General features: G+C 44.2%; 1 protein-coding gene across 1 annotated transcript; it reads left to right on the top strand.

Moving 5' to 3' along the window:
* The first annotated feature begins 299 nt into the window (after positions 1–299).
* On the top strand, positions 300–27,330 carry Htr3b (5-hydroxytryptamine receptor 3B). The gene is made up of 9 exons (XM_052728840.1): positions 300–339; positions 5,661–5,821; positions 15,678–15,722; positions 15,997–16,106; positions 16,727–16,896; positions 17,515–17,672; positions 25,645–25,855; positions 25,974–26,156; positions 26,929–27,330. The coding sequence occupies exons 1-9, from the start codon at positions 300–302 to the stop codon at positions 27,159–27,161; spliced, it is 1,311 nt and encodes a 436-aa protein (XP_052584800.1). The 3' UTR covers positions 27,162–27,330.

Genomic DNA, 27,330 nt, shown 5'->3' with positions numbered 1-27,330 from the left:
ATATTGCATTATTCACTTAGCCGTCTCCTGTAAGGGAGATGGACTGTCGGCCATCATCCTAGGGCAGAGCCAAATGGAGAAGCTAGTAGGGCTCACGAAGGCATCAGTCTCCAAACCTCCAAGTGGTGCTTGTACGCCTTGGTCCAGTGGGATGTTTACAAAATAGCACCAAGGTTACCACAAGAAAGCAAGGAGAAGAACAGGGTGGAGGGGTGCTGAGTGATGCAAAACTGAGCAGCAGCACACCCAGTAGTTACTGCTCTTCTCTGGTGCCTGCCCCAGAACAATTGGAAAGTGCAATGATTCTTCTGTGGTCCTGCCTCCTGGTGGCTGCTGTAGGTAAGTCCTGTCAATGGTTAGGCTGGGCATTGTGTCTTAGCTCTCACAGTGTGGTGTCCACACTGTGCGGGAACATCTCAGGTTCGTTCTTTTTTATTCATAATCTGTTTAATGCTAGTCCTATGAAGATTTGCAGAGACTGGTGATATGTTTCTGACACGCCCCCGCTCCCACCCACCCCCCTAATACATACACACACAATCATACATACCTGTACAGCGTCATGCACTGGAGCTTTTTATACAGGTGAAAATTCATTCCAAAACATTATGATTGGTGGGAAAATCTTCACTTCTGAGGAAATCCAGCTCACTGTGGCAATTAAGTATGGGGTAATCTCTTTCAGATATGTACGAATAAGGTGTTTTAGGATCCCCGATAGCCTTGGCATTATTATAAGCCTTTGGCAGAGCAGAGGAAGAGTGCCATGGATTTGTCTCAGCTGTAGATTCCTGTATACCATTTTGATATCACTGTGTTTAAATCTAGCTTTACAGAGACTGTAGACGTGGCTAGTACATTTCGAACGGCAGGTGCAAAAACATGCAAGTTTTGAGTATATGATTTCTCTTAAAATACTTTAGAGATTATATGTGTTTTAATGTATGAAATGATATTTCCATGGTAACATTAACTATACAGAATTAAACTGTTTTACTTAGGATGCAACTGATTTTTTAAAAAGTATATAAATCAAGAATCTATGGTTGGCCCATACCTACACGTGGGTATGTATCATTCTCTTTTTCTTAAATCCAATTCTCTAATCCAGTGGTTCTCAACACATGGGCTGTGACCCCTTTGGGGGGGGGTGTCAAACAACCCTTTCACAGGGGTCACCTAAGACCATCTTGCATATCAGATAGTTATATTACGATTCATAACAGTAGCAAAATTACAGTTATGAAGTAGCAACAAAAATAATTTTATGTTGGGGGTCACCACAACATGAGGAAGTGCATTAAAGGGTTGCAGTTCTAGGAAGATTAACAACTATCGGGACCAATCTGTTAAAAATGTCTTTTCCTACACTCCAACCGTGCTTAAAAAGAGAGAGAAAAGTTCTATTTCTGTTGGTGATTCCTAACACACTACTTTCTTTTCTCTTTATACCTTACCTCTTCAAGGGTTCTCCTAGAACTTGGGTCTGGATTCTCAAAATTTAAAATATGACTGGAAGTGGGATGAGTCAGTTATGAAGAGGAAAGAAAGAAATTTGGTAACTAGAAAGCTGGGAATTTACAGAGAAAGGAAGAAAACACCAGAAATGGTTTTTCTACTCGGTAGAGAAGAAAAATAGCCATGGATGTCCTGGACATTTAACGTCAAAGATAAAAGCCTATCTTAACTCTAAGAGTAAAATAGAGGAAATTTCATTAATGCTAAGTGGATTTCTTTGCAGAAAATAACTATCAACATGAAACTAAGAAAAATAGAAAACTGCCATCCAGAAAACTTGGGAGAGTTTTCTCACCAGCTTTCCCTCTGATGTTTTGTACTCATGTTGATTTGGGTTCTCAGTGGGGTAGGAACAATGTTTTAACAGGGTCTAATGACCGAGGCCTCCTCATAAATCACACTGAGGGCGCTCGTGCCAAAGAAATCTGACATTTTGCTAAGGTAATACGAAGTGAACTTGTAAATAGCAGAACTGATTTATTTTTTTCCTTTGTGCTGAGAGTGTGCTAGGGATGAGTCCACCCCAGCCTCACTAGTCACTAGCCACAAGACCCAAATAAGTCCATTCATTCTTTAGGCAGTGTTTCAGAGCCTTAGGTAGGCTGGGCTAGCCTCAAACTTACTGTGTAACTAACCGCCCAACTCTGATCCTCCTGCATCCACCTCTCAAATTCCAGATTACAGCTGTGCATCATCTCTCCCTGTGTATATGGTGCTGAGGGAGGGACCCAGGCCTTCATGTATGCTAGGCAAGAACCCTATTCACTGATCCTCACCCTCAGACCCTTAAGTTGATTTTTATTTTGGGTATTCATGAAGATCAGAATGTGGAAGTGTAATGTGCAACACAAATGTAAGACATTATCAACCCGGAAGCGCAGGCTCCGAAAACACCCCTGGCTGCTTCTGCTCAGTAATAGACACTGTGCTGGGTGTATCGGTTTTCCTTCTGATGGCTTACTCAGTTGCTGGTCCTAATAGTTTTAGACAACCAGGTCACTGTAGTGTCATGCCTACGAGGTTGTTCTCTGAATGCAGACCAGTTGTGCTTCAGCTCCAGCCTTTAATTTGTAAGCTATGGCCCTGGGCATCTAGACCTTCACTGAATCTGTAGTAATTGTGCCATCTTACACACACACACACACACACACACACACACACACACACACACGCACACGCACACCCCAAATCCAAACAAACAAACAAACAAACAAACAGAAAAGAACAAGTGAAAAAGAAAGAACGCTTTTCTGTTTTCATTTATTGAGTAGGGACTCAGTATGTAGTCCAGGCTGGCCTCAGATTTGTGATTCGCCACCTCAGTCTCCGAGGGCTGGGATTCCAGACCTGAGCCACCACGCCTGCCTTCATAGTCTTACTGTCTTTTTAAATCTCTTCCCTTCCAAATCCTTCATCGCTCAGTCCCTAACACATTCTACTCTTCAGAAACAGTACAAGTGACTTAACAGAAGCTGGTTATCCGGCTCTGAGGAGGCAGGGTTGACCAGGAATCTCTCCTGAGCCCGACGATAGCTTCCATCAGTGTCTATGGAAACAGCCCTGAACTTTGAGTCATTTAGTGCTGTGTGAATGTCACATTAGCTTTCAAGGGGGCATCATTTGCTGCTAATTAATGGTCACTTAAATCCTTAATCTCTCTCCTGTAATTGATCTTTCTCCTTGGGCAAATTTGCATTCATAGTTGAAATGCAATTTATTATTTCCTCCCAGCTCATGCCAGAACTCTGTTCTTCTTGCGTACATGTAAGCTTACTTCCATTTCCTTTTGCTTTTTCTCTTTGTTCCTAGTCCTAGCCTCCAAAACTTTCTCTTTTTACCTAGGCTTTTGACACATTGTGGAAAGCATGGGTCTATTCGCAGGAGATCTATGGACTATTTCCTCGATAAGATAGCAGAGACAGAGACAGAGAGAGAGAGAGACAGAGACAGAGAAAGATTTGACTTCTTATGAGCAGAGGGTACAAGGAACGCACCTTCACCTTTCGGCATTGTATTTTAAGTCCATCTTGATTTCCTGGGTTGAATCGTGCCCATTTCAGGATTTCTCCAACTGAGACTTGAATTGGGAATTCCCAAGAGAGGCTAAAAAAAGCTGCTGCCCAAAGCAAACTTTGTAGGGAGATCATGGGACCAGCCTGGTTTGATATTCCCGACTTCCCTCCCTGGGGTACAACAGTGAGACATGTTCTCAGACAGAGAGTCACACTGCATGTTTTGACAATAACAATTCACACAAACCTTAAAAAAACGATGTCCCGTGCAAGCCACCCACCTTCGTCCTGCACGCACAAATAGCTGATCCCATCCCAGGCTTCTCCATGGGTGAAGAGTCAGGGAGTTAAAATGCTCATTACGTTCGCAGTTCTGACGGCAATGAAAGCAAATGTTCCGCTGCCCGCTACCAGCCTGGGATGACAACTCTAGCATCGTCGTCATTAGCCGTTTTGGGTCCCCTCCCCCCCCCCCCCCCCCCCCCCGACATTGACAAATCATAGAAATTGCTGCTTGTGGTGACAGGTGACACGACCTCATTCATAAAGAAAGGGGTCCAAACAGGATTGTTGCACAAGGAGGAGTGATGTCATTCAGTTTCCTACTGGATTTCTCAGACCTAAATGGGCTCATCAAAACAGGGCCAATCCAGACGAAGGACACTGGCGACACTTTCATTCTGCACTGTGTCAGGAGGTGTGCAATTTGCCACAGTCCAATGACTTATCGAAGCTTCAAGTCCCCCAAGGGTTGGCAAAGCTTCCGAACAAAATATCTTTTTGCAATTCAGGGAGCGCCCTCACAAATCTGTCACTTCCAATCCCTGGTGTTGGTTTCTCTTGTTTGCTTTCTCCTGCCTCGACACCAATCATGACTCCTCTAACAAATCAAGATGCCTGGATCAGAGGAAATGATTGTTTCCTGAAACCAGGGAGAATTTTCCCAAAGCAAAGATCTCATTTTCTGACAAGCACATTTTATTCAAAGACAGATGGTGTGAGAAAATAGATTTTTTTCAATGGAAACAAAAGAGCATGAATTGAACTCTCATTAATTTCATTATGTGGAAATCCATGCAGATCTCTGGGATCAATGGATTGTCCATTACACATGGGAAATCAAAGGAAAGAAAGGAAAAATAAAACACAGGCCTGGGGAGGTAGCTCAGTGAGTAAGAGTGTTTTGTTTCAAAAGCATGAGGACCTGAGTTTGAATCCCCAGTATCCATGAAAAAAGCTGGGCATGGCTGTGTATGCTTCAGCACTGTAGGGGACAAAAAATGAGCATCCCAGGGGCTTGCTGGTTGCTAGCCTGGCCCCATGCTCAGTGGGAGATCTTCTCTCAGGAGAGTAAGTCAAAGAGTGATAGATTGGGACACCCAGTGCCCTCCATGTGGGTACATGCACCTGCCCACACTCACATACACAAACCAACGTGGGGGTTAAGTTTGGGCCAAGGGTGTGGGTGAGTTTTTCATCATACCAGCAGAGCACATTACAGGAGCAGTGTGAAATGGAGCTCTTGGTACAGTGTGCATTCCTGAAGATGAAGTTGCCTTATGTATCTTTACAATTCAGTCTCTTTTGAGGGCTTGTCCTGGGTTGTTTTCCTGTCGCTGTGATAAACACCATGACCAAAAACAGCTTGTTCATCTTACAGGTTACAGTCCACTATCAAGGAAAGTCAAGGCAAGAACTTAAGACAGGAACTGGAGCAGATACCATGGAGGCACACTGTTTACTGGCTTGCTCCCAGGGTCTGGATCAGTTGCCTTTCTTATATGGCCTAGTTCCCTCCCTACCCCCCACCCCCCACACAATGAACTGTACCCTCCTGCATCAATTAATAGTCAAGACAACCCCCCGCAGACATGCTTACAAGCCAGTCTGGCAGAGGCAATTCCTCAGTTGTAAGTTCAAACCAACAACCAAGATTAGCCACCACAGGGTACTTGGGCTGGCAGCTTATGTTAAATAAATGTCTGCTAGAGAGCCCACCAGCTGGCTGTGATTTTACACAGACTGGAGTCAGCTGACTAGCTCACAAAAAGCCACCATGTCCCAGACAGTCTACAGCTCCCTAAAGAAGCTCATTATCTTCGTCTTCACAGTGACAGCTTTCTTTTCTAGGTGTCCCAGGCACCGCGACACCTCATCCGAAGGCTTCCTCTCTGCATCGTCTCACCAGGCAGCTCTTACAGCAGTATCACAAGGATGTCAGGCCAGTTTACAACTGGGCTGAGGCCACCACTGTCTACCTGGACTTTTGTGTTCATGCTGTATTGGATGTGGTAAGGACTACCCTACCCTTGCTTGCTCGTGTTGTTCTGATCAATTGACTGATTGAATAATTGATTGATTGAGACAGGTCTCATGTAGCCCAGGTTGGCCCTAAACTCGTTATGTGGCTAAGGATGACACTCAACTTCTGATATTTCTGCCTTTGCTTCCTGAGCACTGGGACCGATGGTGTAGACCTCCACAGCCAACCTCTTGTGGAGCTCTGTGCTTTATGCAGAAACCTGTCCAGAGTTCTATTCCTGAGATGCTGGTTGAACTGCTGGCACTAGGCAGAGTCTGCATTTTTGGAGATGGGGTGGATTTACTTATCTTTTCCATTGTTAGTGGTAATGGCATATTAAAGTAGACATCCAGCTCTGGGGTTGCAGCTCAGTGGTTGAGTACTTGCCTGTTGAGAAAGGGTTTGCTTGCTAGATCCACTACTTACTGTCTGAAATCTGAAAAAGGAAAAAAGAAAAATCTCTGCCCTGGTTATCGTGAACGTATAAAGGGCTTTTCTAGACTGTTTGCTGAGGATGGGAAGAAGGACTCATTTGAGACCTTCTTCAATAATAACAAAAATAACAACAAAACAAAACAAAAACAAAAACAAAAACAGGGGGCTGGAACAATGGCTCAGAGGTTAAGAGCATTGGCTGCTCTTCCTGAAGTCCTGAGTTCAATTCCCAGCAACCGCATGGTGGCTCACAGCCATCTATAATGAGATCTAGTGCCCTCTTCTGACATGCAGGCATACATGCAGGCAGAATACTGTATCCATAATAAGTAAATAAATCTTTAAAAAACAAACAGACAAAAACAAAACCTTACAAAGAGAAAGATTTCCTTCAATTCATGTTTTCAGATGTTGTGTTCCTCAGCTAGTGGGCTTCATTACTTTGGGGCCTTCAGCAGCACATACCACAGGAGCACACCACAGAACAAAGGCACTAACCTCACGTGGAGAAGAGCAGGAGGGGTCCAGGTCCTCTTCAGTGGCATATCCCAGTGAGGAAGAGACCTCTTCCCAGGCCCCACCATGACCTTTCAATAGCACCACACTGCTGACCCAGTCTTCAACATGCTTAGTTGGAGTTTCTATTGCTGTGATAAAAACACCATGACCAAAAGCAAGTTGGAGAGGAAAGGGTTTATTTCATCTTGCAACTGCCAGGTCATCCCAACACCAAATGAAGTTAGGGCAGGGACTCAAGCAGGCAGGAACCTGGAGGTAGGAACCGATGCAGAAGTTTCGAAGGAATACGGCTTATTGGCTTGCTCCTCATGACTCTTTCAGCCTGCTTTCTTAAACATTCGGGACCACCTGTCTAGGGTTGGCACCACTCACAGTAGGCTGAGCCCTCCCACATCAATCATCAATAAAAAAAAAAATCCTACAATTTTGCCTACAGGCCAATACTATGGAGGCATATTCTCAGTTAAGATTCCTTCTTCCCAGAGGACTCTAGCTTGTTCCAAGTTGGCATAACACTATCCAGCACACACACTGTCCTTGAGAGGACACCGGATGTCTAAACCTCAGCTGTCCTCTTTGTGCAGACACCACCATATCAAAGCTGTACCGGTGTACCATCATCCCAGGGCTCTCTGGTGGTGTTTTTGGTATCCCTATCTCTTTTCCCAGTAAATCCTACAAATGCCACCCACTGAGCTGTCTACAAACTTCCTGTGTGCATGTGAGTGTGTGTGTGTGTGTGTGTGTGTGTGTGTGTGTGTGTGTGTGTATGTGTGTGTGTATAAATGCATACATGCCACAGCTCGTGTATAGAGGTCCAGGGACAACCTTGCGTATTGGTCCTTACCTTCCACCATGTTTGAGACAGGGTCTCTCTGTTGTTCATTTCTGCATATGCCAGACTGGCCCTTGGGCTTCTGGGGATTCCCCTCTCTCTGGCCCCATCGCACCACAGGAAAACTGGGATTACAATTCTTGCTAATGTATTTAGCTTTATGTGGGTTCTAGGATCCCAAGTCAGATCCTTACTCTTCTGTAATTGAACTGTGTCCCCAACCCAACTCAGCCTTTATACTTCAAGAAAATCATAAACATGGAACCACATATACATGACCTTTGACCTTTGATACCTTTTGTTTGTTTGATTTGGTTTTTTGTTTGTTTTTGTTTGTTTTAGAGACAGGGTCTCAATATGTAGCCCAAGCTGGGCTCCAGTTCTTAACAAATCCTCCTGCCTCAGCCTCCCAAGTATTGAGATTACAGGCATAAACCTGGTGCCTATGGAGGCCAGAAGAGGGCATCTGATCCTCTGGAACCAGAGTTATAGACACTTATGAGCCACCATGTGGGTGAGGGAAATCGAACCCAAGTCCTCTGGAAGAGCAACACCTGCACTAACCCTCTGAGCCATCCCTCCAGCCCTCAAATTTCATTTTTCTCAGTTTGACTTTCCCATAAGATAGCAGAAGTACCAGCCTATGATCTTAGCTGGGACTGTTTAATTTTATGCCAGGAGTTAGGCCACATAAAAGGCCTAGTGTCACACACTTCTAATAGATAACCCCTTTAAGGTCTCTTTTTTAAAGTCTCTTTTTAATTGGATATTGAACTAGAATTTTGGAGACTTAATTTCTTGTGGCTGACACTTCCTGGCTAGGAGAGATTGAGTTTCTCACCCTGTAGTCATCGGTGGGCTACTATAGCCATCCTGCTTCCTAAAGTCTAGTGTTAAACATGATCCTAATAAAGACACACGATATGAGTGCCAGGGTAGTGTACACCCGTGATCTCAGCACTCAGGAGGCTGAAGCAGGAGGATTTCTGTGAGTGTGAAGCCAACCTGAGAGATGGCAAGAAATTCTATCTCAACAGATACAAACAAATAAATAAATGGCACACAACAAGAGCTATGCTATGCTATGGGCCCCCAGAGCAGGGGGATAATGAGCCCTGAGAAGGGGTTAGGACGGCTCTCAGCTGCTTCCTTCACCTTCTTCTTCTGATTTTTTTTTATTGATTAAGATAAAGTAGAACTGCTCAGCTTTGACTTCAGAGACTTACTCAGAGATAAATATAGAAAAGAAATAAAGTCTTTAGATTAATATTCTCCCTTGGAACCAGCATGTCAAGTCGAACTTTTAAAGTCTAACTCTTCCTGCCTTGGTAAAAGCAAGCAAAGTCCTATTATTATTGTAGGTAAGGAAAACACTGAAGATACGGGTCCCCCGCCCCATGTTGTAACACATACTTGCTTGTTACTAGACTAGGTTACGTGTATCTCATGATTAGATAGAGTAAATTTTCTTTTGCATGTGTATGTTCAAGCATGTTCATGCATGCAAATCTGTGTGTGGGTGCTGTGGATGCCTGTGGAAGCCAGGTAGCAACCTCACTGCCATTCCTTATGTAAGAATTATGTTTTTATTTATTCATTCTCTCTCTCTCTGTGTGCGTGTGCGTGTGCGTGCGCGTGTGTGTGTGTGTGTGTGTGTGTGTGTGTGTGTGTGTGTGTGTTTGAGCCACAATGTGCAAGTGTAAGTCAGTTCTCTCTGTTATGTGGGTCCCAGCTTTGTGGCAGGCATCATCTCACAGGTGCCCAGCTGTCTATCATTCCTCAAATGCCGTCACTTTATCTGCTTTCTTTTTAAAGCAGAGTCTCTCTGATCTGGAACTCATCAAGTAGGCTAGGTTGGCTCACCGATAAGCCCTAGGAACCCACCTGCCTCTGCCTCCATAGCTCTTGGATTATAAGTGCAAGCCATTGCTTCTAGCATTTTTTTAATATAATTTATTTAAATTTATTTTATGTGCATTGGTATAAAGGTGTCAGATTCCCTGGAACTGAAGTTACAGACAGTTGTGAGCTGCCATGTGGATGCTGGGAACTGAACCTGGTTCCTCTGGAAGAGCAGCCAGTGCTCTTAAGCCCTGAGCCAACTCTCCAGCCCGCATTTTTTTTTTCAAACATAGGTTCTGGGGGATCGAACTCAGGTCTTTATGTTCACAAGCATCCTTTTTGTTGCTGTGATAAAACATTGACCAAAGACAACTTGGGGAGGAAAGAGTTTGTTGGGCTTATAGATTATAGCCCAACAAGAAGGGAAGTCAAGGCAGGAACATGGAGGCAGGAACATGGAGGCAGGAGCATGGAGGCCGGAGCATGGAGGCAGGAGCCGAGGCTTACTAGATTGCTTTGCCTGGCTTGCTCAGTTTTCCTTCTCCTCTTCCTTTTCTCCCTTTTCTCCTCTTTCTTTTCTTCTCTTGTCTTCTCTCTTCTTCTTCTACTTGTTTTTTTTTTTTTTTAGACAAGATCTCACTGCACAGCTCTAGCTGTCCTGGAACTCACTATGTAGAACGGGTTCTGACTCCTGGTGCTGAGTTTAAAGGCATGCTCCATCATGCCTAGCTCAGTTATCTTTCTTACACAGCCCAGGCCCACCTGTCCAGGGATGGTACCACCCAAAGTGGGTTGGACCCTCCTTTATCAATTAGCAATTAAGAAAACACTCCCCCAGATATGTCCACAGACCAATCTGATGGAGGCATTTCCTCAGCTGAAATTCCCCCCTTCTCATGCCCAGGTTTGTGTCAAGTTGACAGAAATTATATGACAACCAGACAAGCACTTTCCTGAACTGAGCTGTTCCAACACCCACCCCTTTGAGTTCTAGGGTTATAGCATGGGTCACTACATCTATACATTCTCTAATTTGTTATAAGTTTCTTGACAGAAGGTCTTTGCTGCTTGTATTCTTATTTCCCACCACATGCATTGCAGTATATTTTACTTCCAAGATGCTCGATCAATACTGTAAAATAGCTAGTGAATTAAAAAACACTAATTCTAAGTTTATCTCTATGGATGACCAGGTTATTCCAGAGGCACTTTACAAATCTCACTATTATATTTAGAAGAGCCAGACGAAGTGAGTTGCAACCCTAGGAACAGTTCTGAAGGATCTGATAAAATCGCTCAGCTTCTGTCCAGACTAGGATGCTCCCACTGTGAACAGCGAGCTTGTCGGCTGCCTCTGCCAGCAGCTGTACTGCTAGCAACTTGTGTTTGAATGAAGAACTCCCAGCCCGGCTCCCATCACAGCCCCTCGTCTCCCTTCTCATGTTTTGCCTCCTGTTTTGTTTATGGAAAAGCCTACAGTCTTGTCTTCGAATTTCTGAGTATTATGAGTACCTTAGGGAAATCTGATTATAGAGATAATCTACTCAACAGGGAAGAGTTTCAATTTGTTTCTATTGAGTTTTGTCAATTCTGAATCCCGGATACCTTTGTATTCCAGTCCATTGACTGGAGCCTCCCAGCCAGACGTTCAGGCATCTGTTTCCATAGTCTCCGGAACTAGGAAAGATAAATAAGAATGTGAGGGAATTATCTGTATATTTGCTAACCACCAATTTAGATCTAAATAGACTCCCTCTGTTAGGAAGACTAATGAATTCCAATTCTCGGAAATATCCTTTGCTTTAACAAGCAAGATGGAAGGTATCGAAAGAAAAAAAAGAGAGGCACGCAGAGGGAAAAGCTGTGAATAATGCCACCAGAGAACCAATTACACTCACCAGCTGGCATTGGGAAACTTGTTTCTTTGGAAAAAAAAAAAGATTGTTAGTTTTAGCCTCAAACTACTTTTTGACATTGCATTCTTTAGGACTGAATGATGAATCTTCCTAGCCACCCCCATAAAATTCTAGGACAAAAAGAATTGTGTAAACATCATTTGTAGGTATAAAACAACAAAGCAATAGGCAGGAAGAGAGAAACGAGAGAAAGTATCAATATGGCTGGCAATCATGGTCAGCTGGATCAAAGGAGGCATCGGAACAGAGAGACCCTCTTCCCAGCTATCCGGATCAATGAGACGTTTATAGGGTGCTAAGACAGTGACGGAGAAGTCAGGAACAACAAAGGAGTTGCTGAAACGAAGATCATATTCCTGCGAGATCCTCAGCAGGTAAAGGAGCTTGCCTCCAAGCCTGAGGAACTGAGTTCCAGCCTCAGAATCTACAAAGGAGAAAACCCAGTCCTGAGGTTGCCCTCTGACCTCCGCACTCACACTACGGCACATGCGTGGGTGTACATAGACACAGAAACATAAATGTAATTTTAAAATAAAAAAAAAAGTATTCCCGTGAGCATAGTTAACGGCTTTGTTTCCCTTAGTATAAACTGCATGTTGGATGTTTTAAAAATAGTATTTGTAGGGAATCCTCATTGATTGTAACTAAGCCTAGCATTACTTGGGTGAGTAAGGCATGACCTATTCTATAATCACTTGGCTCATACGTTTCCCAAAGAAGTGAAGTAAGTGGTATCCTCTAATCTTGTGCTCTCAATAGAAGACTTAAAAACAAAAAACAAAAACAACCAAACTTCCAGAACCCCCCGCTGAGCCAATCTTGGCTGGGGGTCCCCACTGGTCCTTCTACAAGCTGTTCCTTGGGGAAATATTTGTGAATTCAATCTTTTCACTTTGCATACCACTTTAAAAACCTGCCTCTCTCAAGTATCTATTTAAAGTCCATAAAAATCTGTAGAACCAGTGAGTTCAAAACAGCCTTTGTGGAGCCTGGAGACAGGGCTCCTTGTCTGCTCACTTTCTTCTTTCCCACTGTACCTAGAGATGCATATTCGGTAACAACCCACTTTCTTGACTGTAAAAGGGGAAACTTAGATCCCAAAAGTTCATTGTGTTTCCTTTAGGGCTTGGGAGGTGGCTCAGCTGAGGAATGCTTACTTAGTGTGCAGGAAGCCCTGGGTTGTTCTTTTTCTCACCCTGGCTTAAACTGGGCATGGTGGTGCATGCCTGTAATCCCAGCACTGTGGAGATGGGGCAGAAGGAACTGAACTCAGGTCCTCTGCAAGAGTGCTTTCAACCACTAAGCTATTTCTCCAGCTCCCTGATTAAGTTTTAAAGCCTGAGTATGGTCTCACATACTTTAGGCAAGCCTTAAGCTACTTACACAGCTGAGGAGGACTTTGAATACTGGGTCCTCCTATCTCTGCCTTGCAAGTGATGGGACCACAAGGAGTGGATCGCCAAGCGCTACTCTAATTAGGTTTTGGTGAGCTTGTGGTTCACCTTTGATACTTTGTTTGGCAATGCACCCATCTGCCCTAGGTGTTCCTATACTGTGGTATGCAGTTGTTCATAGAGTCTCTTAGGAGTGTTTGTGTTTGTGTTTCTTTGGTATGTGTTGTAACATCTTGGGGCTGGTGAGATGGGCTCAGTGGGTCAGAGCACTTGTTCCACCCCCAGAACTCACAGTGGAAGACAAGAACTGACTATGGAAAGTTGTTCTTTGACTTCAACACGTGTGCCATGGTATATGCATGCCCACACAACACACACAATAATAAAAATGATGATGATAATGATATTTAAATGTTATAATGCCTCATTTTGTCAACTTTGTTTGCCTTTATAAATTTAAAAAAATTTTAATCTTATTTAAAGTGTACAGGTATTTGCCTGCACATATGTCCACGCACCACATGTACACGATGCCCTCAGAATCCAGAAGTGGGTGTTAGATCCTGGAACTGGGTCCTCTGGAAGAGCAACAAGCTCTCTTAACTGTTGATCCATCCCTCCAGTCCTAGAGTATTTATTTTTATTTTTATGTATGTGTGTGTGCCTGCACGTCTGCATGTGTGCAGGTGTTTATGCAGGCCAGAAAAGGCCATCAGAGCTCTAGAAACTGTAGTCACATGTGGTTGTGAGCTGCCAGATGTAGATATGGGAACCAAACTCAGGTCCTCTGCAAGAACAGCAAGTGCTCTTAACTGCTGAACCATCTCTCTATCCCACACAAAAGTTTTTAATTTTGATAAAAATCTCACTTTTTTCATTTGTTGCTTCTGCTCTCATATCTAAGAAAACATTGCTTAATTCAAAGCCCCAAGAGTCTGCGGTTTTTAGTCTTAGCTCCAACATTCAGGCTTGTGATTTGTAGATGGAGAGCCTCTCTCCAGGTCCTGCCAAGCCCCTGCAGTCCTGCAGCCCACTTATAAAATAAATACACAGACGCTTATATTATTTAAACTGTTTGGCCTAATGGCTCAGGCTTCTAGCTAGCTGTTCTTATATCTTAAATTAACCCATTTCTATAAATCTATACCTTGCCACATGGCTCGTGGATTACCAGTATCTTACATGTTGGTACTCATGGTGGCAGCTGGCAGCGTCTCTCCGCCTCATCCTTCCACTTCCCAGAATTCTCTTCTCTGCTTGTCCTGCCTATACTTCCTGCCTGGCTACTAGCCAATCAGCATTTTATTTATACAGAGCGATATCCACAGCAGGGATTCATTTTTATAGTTAATAGTTGTTAGATACTATATGGATGAAATAATCCTTCTCTTTTAATCCCCAAGAACATCTTATTTTTGGAATGTCCTCTACTAGGTTAGATATGAAAAGTCTTGGTAAAAACAGTTTTGTTGTTACTGCTGTTGCTTGTCGTTGGTTATTTTTACTCTTTACTCTTTGAGGGGCCCACCACCCAGCTCCCAAATAACCACACAGAGTCTTATTCTTTCTTATGAATGCCCAGCCTGAGCTTGACTTATTTCTAATCAGCTTCTCTTAACTTAAGTTATCCCATCTATCTTTTGCCTCTAGACTTTTATTTTTCTCTCTCTAGTCTATACACCTTTCTTTACTTCTTTCTCCATGACTTGCTGTGTAGCTGAGTGGCTGGCCCCTGGAATTCTCCTCTCCTCCTTTTCTTGTTTCTTGAACCAAACCCTCTTTCCAGATTTCTCCTCCTATTTATTCTCTCTGTATACAGCCCTGCCTATTCCACTCTACCTAGTTATTGGCCAGTTAGCTCTTTATCAGACCAATAAGGTGTTTTAGAGACGCAAAGTAACACAGCTTCACAGAGTTAAACAAATATGACATAAAAGAATGTAACACATCTTTTTATCATTAAACAACTGTTCCACAGCAAAAACAAATATAACACATCTTCAACTAATATTCCACATCATCTGGTGTTTGGGGAGGATCCTTAACAAAAAAAATCACCAAGGGGCTTGGGAGGTGACTCAATGGTTAAGAACACTGGCTGCTCTTCCAAAGGATCTGGGTTCGATTTCCATCACCCACATGGTAGGTCACAGTCGTCTGTAGCTTCAATTTCAGGGAGTCCAATGTCCTTTTCTGGCTTCCACGGGCATCAGGCATGAACATGGTGCACAGATATACATGAAGGTGTAAGTCTCATACGCATAAAATACGTTCTTTAATTAAAAAAAAATTCACCGAGTTATTGCGGACGTGGAAAATCACATCTGTTGCCAAGGAAGTACACCTCACCTATATTGAGCTCATCAGTCTGTTTCATAAGCAGATAAATTTAAACACAAAGTAACTTAACAGAAATGGCTGCATGTGTCAGTGCAGATAGATTTCATTGAAAGATTATGAATAATATCTTGATTAGAAGTAGAAGTTTGGTCTCATCTTTTCAGCTCAATATTGGCTAAGACTTACATATCATTTTTTTTTTTTTTAGTTTGATTAATGACAGAGTAACTAATTAGAGCAGGAAAAGAGATTAGAAAATCACTCAAAATGTTAAGTGCAGTTAGAGTGCTATTTTGTCCTGGATAATAGAGCAACATTCAAAGCCACAGGTGTGCATGATAAGCGGGAACTGAGAATACTCGGGTATCAAGGAAGCTAGGCAATGTTTTTAAAATCAGCATTTGTTGGTTGCGTTTGATTTTCCTCCCTCTTAAATTGTCAGATGGTTGCGCTTGCCTCTGATAATTGATGTGCTGAGATTTCGCGGGGATGCTCTTGAACTTGCCTTTGCTTGCTCATGTGCTCAGATTCTGTGTGGATGTTCTATTTTTTTTCTCTCTGCAGGATGTACAGAATCAAAAATTAAAGACAAGTGTGTGGTACCGAGAGGTAACTGATTCTCCTTCCCTCTGTGCATGCTGGGTTCCTGATGGGGATCTACGGCAAAACGTGGATATTCTAAGGTGGAGGTACTGCCTTTAGGCATAGTCCTTTAGCTCAGAGCAGGCCTAGTTTATCAGAATCCATGCAAGGACGGAACCATAGACAGGATTTCCTTCCCCCAGTAGAGTACATCATGAGGCTGATGAATTGGATCAGTACTCAGTTACATCAGTGCACTTAAGCTTTCTCATGTTGTTTCCCACTTGGCTACTCCTAACAGGTTTGGAATGATGAGTTTTTGTCCTGGAACTCTAGCCTGTTTGATGAGATTCAAGAAATCTCTCTCCCTCTCAGTGCCATCTGGGCCCCTGATATCATCATCAATGAGTTGTGAGTGTTCTGGGGTGTATTTCTGTGATCTTTGGATTGTTCACCTGTTCAGGCCAAACGCCATTTAATTCCAGTCGTTGTTGTTATACTTTTCATTTTCTCTGGTTACTGGGGTCATACTACTGGGAATATTCAGGATGGGATTGCCATGAGTTGACACCATTTAAGATACAGATTTGAAGGCTGGAGAGACTGCTTTTCCAGAGGACCAGGGGTTCAGTTCCCAGCACCTACATTGGGTAGCTCATAACCTCTTATAACTCAGCTCCTGGGGATCTGGTACCCCTTTCTAGTCTCTGTGGGCACCTGCACTCATGTGAGCACACTATCCCTATATACATATAATTTAAGATAAAATACTTTAGAAAAAGATACATATTTGATTACTGGTGCTTGGAGTTACTGTTTATGTTGTAGCTGTAGCAGGTGAGTTAGTTGATGAGACTTGTCATTTCTGAGAGTGTGTGTCAAGGAGAGTCATCTCATGGTAAATACTCTATCCTTTTTTTCTTAAGTCTAGCTTTGAGTCTCATGGCCATTACCACCTCATAGTCAGTTCTGTGTGTGTTTGGAAATAACTAAGGTCCTCTCCATAACAGGTTTTCTTATGTTTCATATAGTGTGGACCTTGAAAGATCTCCTGACCTTCCCTATGTATATGTGAACTCCTCTGGAACCATTAGTAACCACAAGCCCATCCAGGTGGTCTCTGCATGCAGTTTGCAGACGTATGCTTTTCCCTTTGATATCCAGAATTGCAGTCTCACCTTCAATAGCATGCTGCATACAGGTAAATAAACCACAAGAGACACAGTCTGCTGGGAATACCTATGCTGTGTGGGCATACATAGGTGAAATGATATTAACTTCAGATCTATTTTACTCTTACACATGATTGTTTAAAAATCTAAACTTTAGATGGATGTGGTAGTACATGCTTGAAATCCCAGCATCACTTTGGAGGTGGAGGCAGGAGGATCAGAAATTCAAGATCATTCTTGGTTATAGAGAGAGCTTTAGTTTAGCTGGAACACATGAGACTCTGCCTCAAAAGAAAAATGTCTTGTGGTAGTGGGTGTTTCTAGAACTCAGACAAGGTACAATGCTATAACCCACCAGAGCTGTTAATTTGTCATTATGATATCAGGATTCTATCACCACTGAGAATGTTCTAAAAGCTACAGGACACTCTTCATACACTGTGGAGAGCAGGCTCCAATTCTAAATTGATAGTCTAATAAAAGATTAGGAATATTTTTGTCCCCCACCTCTACTCTCTAACTCAAATACTGATAATACTGTATGTGAGTCAGGATAAAAGGAAGGGCTCAAATTGGGGTTGGGAAAGTGGGGGGATGCTGGCTCCTGTTTCTCCCCCTAGAAGTCCATTGTTACTGTTATTTTTTAGTGGAAGACATAGACCTGGGCTTCCTGAGAAATAGAGAAGACATCGAGAATGACAAACGGGTGTTTCTGAATGACAGTGAGTGGCAACTTCTGTCAGTGTCCTCCACATACCACATCCTGCGGAGCAGCGTTGGAAACTTCGCTCAGATTCGGTTTAACGTAGGTTCTCCTTCCTACCTGTTACCCACGGCTCTGCAGTCCGTGGCCTTCACTATTGAGCCGTGGAATCTGCTCTATTGCATATTGTCATTGTCACCTGAGAACAGTGTGTGGAGATGGCTCTGCCCATTCCCCTGTGCTGCAGTATTTGAGAGCAGAGATCCTGAGCTACCGAGCTACCACCATAATTTACAAGGCAATCAGATAGAGTGGTGTCCAGAACTCCAGAGATCTGGCTCACCTCACAGCAGAAGTCTTCAAACCTTTTGGCTTACACAAACGTTATCACTTCTAATTGCCACTGAGAATAAAGCCCAAAGCGATGTACACACCATCAGCATTACAATGAATTGGAAACAAAACAAAACAAAAAAATGTCTCATCAGCATAATTGTCCCATTTTTAATTGAGAAAATTATCAATTAATTTCAGATGCAGATGCATAAAATGATCATATCACTAACTGGAATATCTGAAAGGATGACCCGATAGTCATCTGCATGACCCACAGAAACAACGAGTAGGCCCGGGGATGTAGCTGAGTTGGTAACTTACATGGATCCCTGGGGCGGATCACTGGCACACATACACCAAGCATGGCGCCTCACACCTGTGATACCAGCACTAGGGGGATGGAGGCCTGTCTGGGCTGCATGAGATCCTATTTCATAAAAAGACAAAAAAAAAGGAAAGGAGAGGGAGGGAGGTAAGGAGGGAGAAAAATGAGAAAGAAAGAGGAGAGGAAGGGAGGGAGGTAGGAAGGAAGGAAAGAAGGAAGGAAGGAAGACAGACAAACTGACAGACACAGAACAAGCAAGGTACTTGTGGCTTCAGGGTCAGAGGGAACAGCTGCTAACCAGGGCATGGTGGAACCCATGATGCCCTGATACACCCCTGGGAGTGCTCTTGGCCAAACGGAGCCCAGAGAAATTTATCTGGCTTGAGGGGCTCTGGGAGAAGGACAGTGGTGCTCACCACTTTTCCTGCCAAGCTTCTGCTCCTCTGGCTTTCCTGGCAAACCACTCTGCCGTGGTCACGGGAAGGTTCACATCAGCAATAGACTCTCAGTGCTAGAATTCGGCAGAGAGCCCTGCTTCACTCCACAACGTGAAGGTGGTATTGGTGACAGGGTGAGAGGGTGGTATTCATGACAAAGAATGAATCCAGTTGAAAATTAGAAACTGCAAACAGGTCAGGAGTGCAGGTGACATGGATTCCTCCAGAATCAGGCCTTGGGAATGAGGTGCCTGCAGACAAGATTGAGGGCTGGTGCAGAGTGAGATTAGCTGTTCCTGAGGGGCATGAGTGGCCTCCATTGGCTGAAAGGTGTATGTTTTCTAGAAGAACTCCCATTAAACCAGAGCCTTAAGCACTGGGGTTGGAGCCTCCCTCACAGCTACCTGTTTGTTAGCAGCCCATCAAAAAACATGCCTGTGAAGCAGGGGATTTGGGACTGGAATTCTTTCTAACTTAGAATTCAACGAGGTGTTCACTGTGGCCTGTGGCCTGCCTGCCCACTCTTTCTTCTTTGTTTTGTGATCCTAGGGCTCAGACAGGGACCTTGCTCGCACTAGGCAGGCACTCTACCCTTGAGCCACATCCCTAGTTCTTGTCCACTTGTTTTCAGTAAGAGAAAGAGAGTAGGGGGGAAGAAAGCTTTTTTTTTTTTTTTTTTTTTTTTTTTAAATTTCAATGAGTTTCTTGGCTAAGAGTAAACACCTCATTAATTTTAAAGATATCAGCCTGCAAACATTATTAATGCAGCCCAAATAATGGAGAGCATTAAAGGGAAACGTGAGGGAACGGCACGCGCAAGGTGGAACCAGTCACCTACCAAGCGCTCCACAGAGTGCTGCACACATCATTACCTACACTGCACGGAGACAGACAAAGGCAAGAGGTGGCGGGAAACGTTAGTGTGAGGTGTGAGCATGGCTATATCCCTGTGTGCGCTCTCTCTCTCTCTCTCTCTCTCCCTCTGCAATTACGTGTCATCCCTTCTCCTATATAGTAGCTTGTCTTCTTGAGAGCAGCTGGGTCCATTTGGAATAGGAGAGAAGGTAAGCACTGCTTCATGGGAGGCATCCCTCCATGTAGGAACCATGGTCCAGTTCCTTTGCCCTCTTCATCACCACATTCCTCTCTGTTATGGTGTTTCTACAGAGGCACGCTGGAAAGACTCTCATGTTCCAGAACACTCACTGGTTTCCATCTCCCAACCTCCACACCTTCCCCATGGCTGCCACGTGCCCCATTCCTGGCTTCATTGTTTTCATACCATAGGAGACATTCAGCATTTAGCACCCAAGGTATCCTGGTGTCATTCAAAAGCCCTTGGTCAGTGTTGTATCATTTGGAGTCCAACTCTGTGCCAACAGTGTGCTTGCTGGTGTCCTGATGGTAAAGGACCATCTTCCTCTTAATCTAATCACCTGCTGTGTCCCAGACCAAAGCTGGGATAGTTGGAGCAGGCAAGAGAGACAACATCCTCTTCAAAACACAGCATCATCCCATGCTAACACAAACGGCTACCATTTATCTGGCATCAAATGTTTGGGATACCATTAGCTCCAGCTAACACAATCACAGTCACTGGTGCTTGGACACATGCTGCTTATCACAGGGTACCACTGATGGTTTACAATCCAACTACATTCCATAGGGGGCCTAGACAAAGCTCTTCTCTCTGCAAGGATGTTTGTGTACAGCCTGGGACCCAATCCAACAGCCATAGGAGGGGAGATTTCTTCCAATACATTATTGGAGGTGCTGGTTCCCAGAAAACAGCAGGATGGACATTCAGTTTCTGTATGACCTTGCAGGAGTGGGCAGAGGTAGGGAGAAAATCTACAAGTCATTTTGAATGGAAAGGGCCAATCAAGATACACTGACAATGAGTGAGGGACTCACCAGGCACTGGAAACTCACAGAGTACTGAGGAAATGAAAAGGAGATTTGAGAAAGAGAGACGCCTTGCTCAATCTCTTTTCTATCATGATTCTTATGTCTTTTCTAGATTAGGGCAATTTATTGAGGTTTCCATTGAATCCATTCTGATGTCCTTCAAAAACTCTTGATCAATAATGTGAATGCAGCTCATACTTGACAGGATAGCCTTCCAAGGAGGAGAAGGGAAGGAGAGGGAAGGAGGGAGGGAGGGAGGGGGAAAATCTTAAACTCTAGAATCATCCTAAGGTTGCTCAAGGAATACAGGAATCACAAACTTTCTGTTAATCCAGCCCAACCCACAATCTACATCCCCAAAGCCCTCACTCTGGTATAAGGCTCTCACTTAAATGGCAACAACTTTCCCATTCCTTCTGAACCAGGGGTGTTAGGAGGGACTTGGGAGGGGAGGAAAATGGGCTTCTGTATGGAGCATGAGTCTGGGCGTCAAAATTCCAAGTATGTCATAAAGACGGTCATGCAAAATTGAGTACTGGTGGGGTCTACCATCAAGGAGGCAATTAGAGGCTAACCTTGGGGCCTATTCCATCTCCAAGGAGCTCTCCACACACACATTCTGAATTAGATTGATCTCTTTCATTAACATCAATAGGCTCCAAATACCTTTGTGTACTTATTATTACCTGGCTTTAATGGATAATGAAATTGTGGCATAATATTGCTAACACCTGAAGGGTGTCTAATGGAGAACACGGGCTGAAACTAAAGTGCTTTTTCTTCCTTTTCTGTGGAATTTAAAGGCACCAGCTCCTCTAGTCCATTAGGAATGATGGGCTCTGGGTAGGGCAGGCTTACAGAGAACAGTGTCACACTGAGCAGGTGACACATTCCTCTGAGCAGAAGCAGGAGTCATTAGCTCTCATGTGATCTATGAGAGGAGGCCCATATGAAGACTGACCCAATGGCATGCCTCTCCCCAATTTGGGCTAATCTCATATCTCCAGTCTATTGAAGCTAAAAGTCGCATTATTAGCAGATTCTGATGTAGCTCAGTGAACATCTTCTAAGCATCAATGATTGTTAGAGTTTGATCTCTGTTGCTGGGGCAAAGTACTGCGACCAAAAGCCTCCTGGGAAGGAAAGGGTTTATTTGGCTCATACTTCCAGGTTGCAATCTATCATCAAAGGAAGTCAGGGTAGGAACTCAAGGCAGGAAACTAAAGCAGAAACCATAGAGGAACTCTGCTTGCTGGCTTGCTCTCTAGTTTGTTTAATCCCAGGCTCATGCTTAGTTTTCTTATACAGCCCAGGACCACCTGCCTAGGGATGGTGCCACCCACAATGGACAGGGCCCTCCTGCATCAAGCAATAATCAAGACAATCTCCCACAGACATTCCCATAGACCAACCTGATCTAGACATTTCCTCAGTCAAGGTTTTACACTCAGATGACTCTAGGCTGTGTCAAATTGACTATTTAAGCTAACAAGGACAATGACAGACATATAAAGTACAAAGATGAATAAGAAAGGCTCTTGGATCTCGCTCTGTAGACCAGGCTGGCTTCTGTCTTGAAAAACAAAACAAAAAACAAAAAAAAAAGAAAGAAAGGCTCTTGGTATCTGTCATAGATATCACGATCTGCCCAAGGAGCTATAGCTCAGTTGGTAGAGCATTTCTCTAGCATACAGGAAGCCCTAGGTTCAATCTCTGCATAGAATAGCAGCAGCTAAGCTTAGGAAGTCTTTAGTGGCATCATGCAAATGAGATAGGGACTCTGGTTTTGGTTCATTCTGGAGCAAGGTTTCTTTCTGCCCCATAGACTTATCAAACATCAGCCACCAGAGTCTGGCTCCTGAACTCCTAAGACCAGGCAAGGACAGGGACTTGCCCTACTCATGGCACTAGGCCCCTAGTATTTACAGTAGTGTGTCAGCAGCCTCTTCCTGCTCCATGTCTGTTGAACAAAGAAAAAGAAAGCTGAAGATTGGCTGAGATAACAATAAAAGTTTCAGAAAGCAAAAATAAAATTAGAGGTTTGTTTTGTTTTTAGCTCATTTGTTGTTGTTGTTGTCTTTGTTTTTGGCTGTGCCAGGCTTGTAGAGAACATTAATTTAATCCTTAGAAGGCATTGCCTCTAAAACAAAGAAAAAGGTGGGTCCTTTATTCTAGAAGAAACCCCAAACTGTGCTACTACTTGGCGTCTCTTAAGAATGGTAACATCCTTACTAAAGACAGGAGAATATACGTGAGGTAGTTTTAGAAGGCGTAGTCAGCTTTCCAGTTTTGTAAGACAGATGGACTAGGGGAGTTTCTGTGTTTTATGTCACAGCAGAAGCTAACTACCTAACGGGCTACCTGTGTCTTTGCCTTCTGCTTGCAGCATCTACTGAGATCCAGTGAAGGTCCTTCCAAGTTCAGGACCATGTATAGATGCACAGGTCAAAAGCCAATGAACCTCATAATTCTTCTTAGACCTCTTTCAACCCCTGAAACCTTGGGAACCTTTGACCTGATAAATCTATACTTCCTTGGAAATCAGGATCATTGAGGAACCACACCACTCACCTTTGGTTTCAGCCTAGATTTATGTTTCAGGTCTGCATCTGGGTGGAGAGGAATCATCTCTACCTGTGCTGTTACATCAGAACTCTATTTTGAAGCACAACAGCTTGATTGTACCTGGGATGTTTGGCAAAGCACAAGCATACTGCTTCTTTAAAAGAAGTGGAGAGGAGCTGGGGAGATAGTTCGGTTGGTAGAGTGCTTGACTTGCAAACAGAAGGATCTGAGTTCAGTCCCCAGAACATGAAAAGCTGGTGTGGCCATGTGCTTGTAATCCCATCACGGGGGAGGTACAGACAGGCAGAGCCCTGGGGCTCCCTAGCTAGTCAGCTTAGTCTACTTAGTAAGTTTCAAGCCAATGACAGACACTGTCTAAAAAAAATGAGGATGGTTCCTCTGGAATGACACGTAAAGTTTCTCTCTGGCCTCCACATGCACACATTCATATGTACACACAACCCCCCCTTAAACACACATATATACATGCATTACACACACACATACAAAAGAAAGGAAGAAGGAATTGAGGCAGGGAGAGGTTGGCTGCCCCACACAGGATCACATAGATTTACATACATAGGCTCTATTTCCTTGACTACAGATCTGGGCCCTTCCCCCTTAACCAACATGCCTTGTGCTTTTCTTTAGGGTGATTCTCATAGACTCCTCCATAACCCTATCTCATACAATTTCTGTTATGAAGTCTCCAAGGGTGATCCCATTTCTTCCTCCCACCTGATCAGGATGGATGATCCCTCCAACCTCTACTCTAAGAAACCAGATCACCAGCATCCCAAGCTGGATCACAACATAAACCTCCCAGGGGCTCTGGCCACTCAATGCCCTTCCTCCTACCACCACCTCCCACAACTATCTCCATCACAGCCCAACAGCGATGCAGGTTGATGATAGTTCACTGTGTTGTTTTTTTCTCTTGTTGGCTGCACTTTGGTAGAAATGTGTTCTAACCGAATTATTGCAAAGCAACGTGTGTTGCACTGGTGTAGATATTTGCAGCCAATTTTGTTTAATGTGGAAGACAACAGCCATACTACAATCCACCAAACAGCTCTGGTGTGCCAAGCTCCACTGAGTCGGGACAAGTTCCCAGATCTGATGCCTAGGGAGCTTCAGCTCTCATCAACAAGGTGTGTGATTTTCCCCAGCCAAGCTGCCCCGCCCCACTCCATCACTGGCCTCTATACCTCCTCTGTGTGCTCATTTCTTTGTACTTTTCTCCCAGAGCAAGACATGGAGGTGAAAAAGAAAAAAAAATACATGTCTCCTCTCTCACATCTAGGCAGATCCAGACTTGTAGTTAGGCTGTAGCAGAAGAGCACCAGGGATCAGAAGATGTGGGGCTACATCACAGCTCGGCCACTGACTCAACTTACTTAAAGGTGCAGTGCTTTGAAAAATCTATGAGATGGAGGATGTTATCTATCCAACAAGTTGATAATGAGAATAAGATAAATGGTATGATAGATGTAAAAGCATCCAGCACAGGGTCTAACACATAGCAAGTAGTCAAGTGTCACATTGTCTGGCAAATCCAAGGAATGGGAGCTGTTAAGCAGTGTGCTGGTGTAAATCCAACAGTAAAGGGAGCAGGATACCAGTTTGCCCCGTCAGGCTTTATTGAATGTACACCACAAGAGAGGTCTTACTATCAACTCTGAGGGGAAATCACCACTTTGGAGATGGGACCTTGATCTTGCCTCTACCTCCCAAATGCTGGGATTACAGGTGTGTACCAGCACACCCAGTTTATGCAGTTTTGGGGATAGAATCCAGGGCTTTGTACATGTTAGGCAGGTACTTTATCAACTGAGCTACAACTCCAAGTTATAAGCCCAGCATTGGTGGACAAAGATGGGCAGATCCAGAGAATCAAGCAAGCCAACCTAGCCAAAGCACTGAGCTTCTGGTTTAGAGAGATACCCTGTAGCAGGCAATGAGGCAAAGAATGAGAAAGGAAGACACCTGGCATCCTGCTCTGGTTTTTGCATGCGTATAAATGGACATGCGCCTGTGCGCAAAAGTCATACAGACACACTCTGTACTTGGGCCAGAAATCCTTGGTCTTAGAGCACTCTTCCTGTCTTTTAATATATCTACAACTTTGTACAACCACACACACACACACACACACACAAAAAACATTATTAGTCTATGTGAAAACTTTTCATCTTTTTGAACCACAAAATAGCCTCATGTGTGTGTGTGTGTGTGTGTGTGTGTGTGTGTGTGTGTGTTGTTGGAGACAGGTCTTGTTATGTAGTCCAAGCTGGCTTCCCACTCATAGCAATCCTCCTGTTTCAGCTCCCCACATTCTGAGATTACAGGCATTTACCAGCACACCCAGCTGCCTCAAATACATTTCTACTATAAACTGTGTAGCCATTTTGCATTACACACAGGGCTGGGACTTCAGGACTATGGACTCAGCCAAGTGTTAGACCGTTTGCTTAGACTGATCATTTTCCCTGTCTTCTGCCAGGTGGTGATTCGCAGATGCCCATTGGCCTATGTTGTGAGCCTCTTGATTCCCAGCATCTTCCTGATGCTTGTGGACCTGGGGAGCTTCTACCTGCCCCCCAACTGCCGTGCAAGAATTGTGTTCAAGACCAATGTGCTGGTGGGCTACACAGTCTTCAGGGTCAACATGTCTGATGAGGTGCCAAGGAGCGCAGGGTGCACGTCTCTCATTGGTAAACAGCCCCAGTGCCACCGGACACCCTCCTAGACCACTCCTGGCCAAGATCTGATGCTGCCCGTAGATGGTAGACTATTGCTAAATCCCTTTTCTCTGCTCCGGTCCTTTCCCAGGGGTCTTCTTTACAGTCTGCATGGCCCTTTTGGTTCTCAGCTTATCCAAGTCCATCTTGTTGATCAAATTCCTCCACGAGGAGCGACACAGTGGGCACGAACGGCCTCTTCTTTGCCTTCGAGGAGACGCTGATGCTGATGAGCCTGGATTGTACCCCAGGGCTCCGAGTGCTGAGACAACAGGTTTGTGAGAAGCCTTGAGATCCCCATCCTGTTTGCTTTGTCGGCACCTGGGTCCACTGGGGCAGCAGCAGGCCATGGCTGGACTGTGTGGATAAAAGGAAACACCTGCTTTTCAGCCCCTGTTCTATGTTTGATATTTCTTTTGCACAGTGAAGGCAACTTCCTGCTGGAGATCATTTTAGCTTGAAGGTCAGGTCTTCAGTCACCTCTAGTTTGCTTCATTTCTACCATAGTGACTGAGCTATGAACTCCAAAATTGTAGAATTCTGGCATATAAGCAAATGTGCACACACTCACACTCACACAAACCACATCCCACAATTCCCACTATACACACACACCACACATCCCACTATATACACACACACATCACACCACACACACACTACACATTCCACACATCCAACTATACTACACACATCACACCACATACACCCCACATCCCACACATTCCACTATACACACACATCACATTACACACACGCTACAAATACAAAAGTGGGGAGGAGTATGAAGAGTTGGGTTCTGTCTGCTTTATATAAAGGAGTTTAAGAACCATCCTAGCTCAGGAAATCTCCTAGATAGATTTAGCCTACACCCACCCCTCTCAACACAGTACAGCTCTGCCATGTTATCTGGGCCTTCCCTCAGCACAGCTGTGCCTCTCCTAAGCAGGTAGGATGAGAGTCCCCAACTCTAGCAAAGACCCTTCCTTAAAGAGTAAGAACAAGTAGCTCCCAGTTCATCTAGAGCATTTTCCTCCATCTCACAGAGCCCCCAGTCCGTCAGGAGCACCAGGTTCAGCCAGATACCCTGAAGGAAGTTTGGCTCCAGCTCCAATCCATCAACAACTCCCTCCGAACTCGGGATCAGGTTTACCAGAAGGAGGTGGAGTGGCTGGCCATCCTGTACCACTTCGATCAGCTGCTCTTCCGAATCTACCTTGCTGTGCTGGGGCTCTATACTGTCACCTTGTGCACTCTCTGGGCATTGTGGAGCATATGACAATGGAGACTGCTGGTCTCACTATGGGGTCACAACACTTAGGGCAAGCTGAACAGTGTTTGGAGAGGGATTGAAAGGGAAAGAGTGAGTTGGTTTAAAAAATGTCTCCCAGACTCCATTGTCTCTTTTCAGTGACTACACAGAGGAGCATCTTATTGGTTATTGACAG

The sequence above is a fragment of the Peromyscus californicus genome, unplaced genomic scaffold, assembly GCF_007827085.1.
Source record: "Peromyscus californicus insignis strain IS unplaced genomic scaffold, ASM782708v3 Scaffold_11__1_contigs__length_118956290, whole genome shotgun sequence".
Taxonomy (NCBI): Eukaryota; Metazoa; Chordata; class Mammalia; order Rodentia; family Cricetidae; genus Peromyscus; species Peromyscus californicus.
Note: the sequence above shows the minus strand (reverse complement) of the source record. Positions and strands in the feature narration are given on the sequence as shown.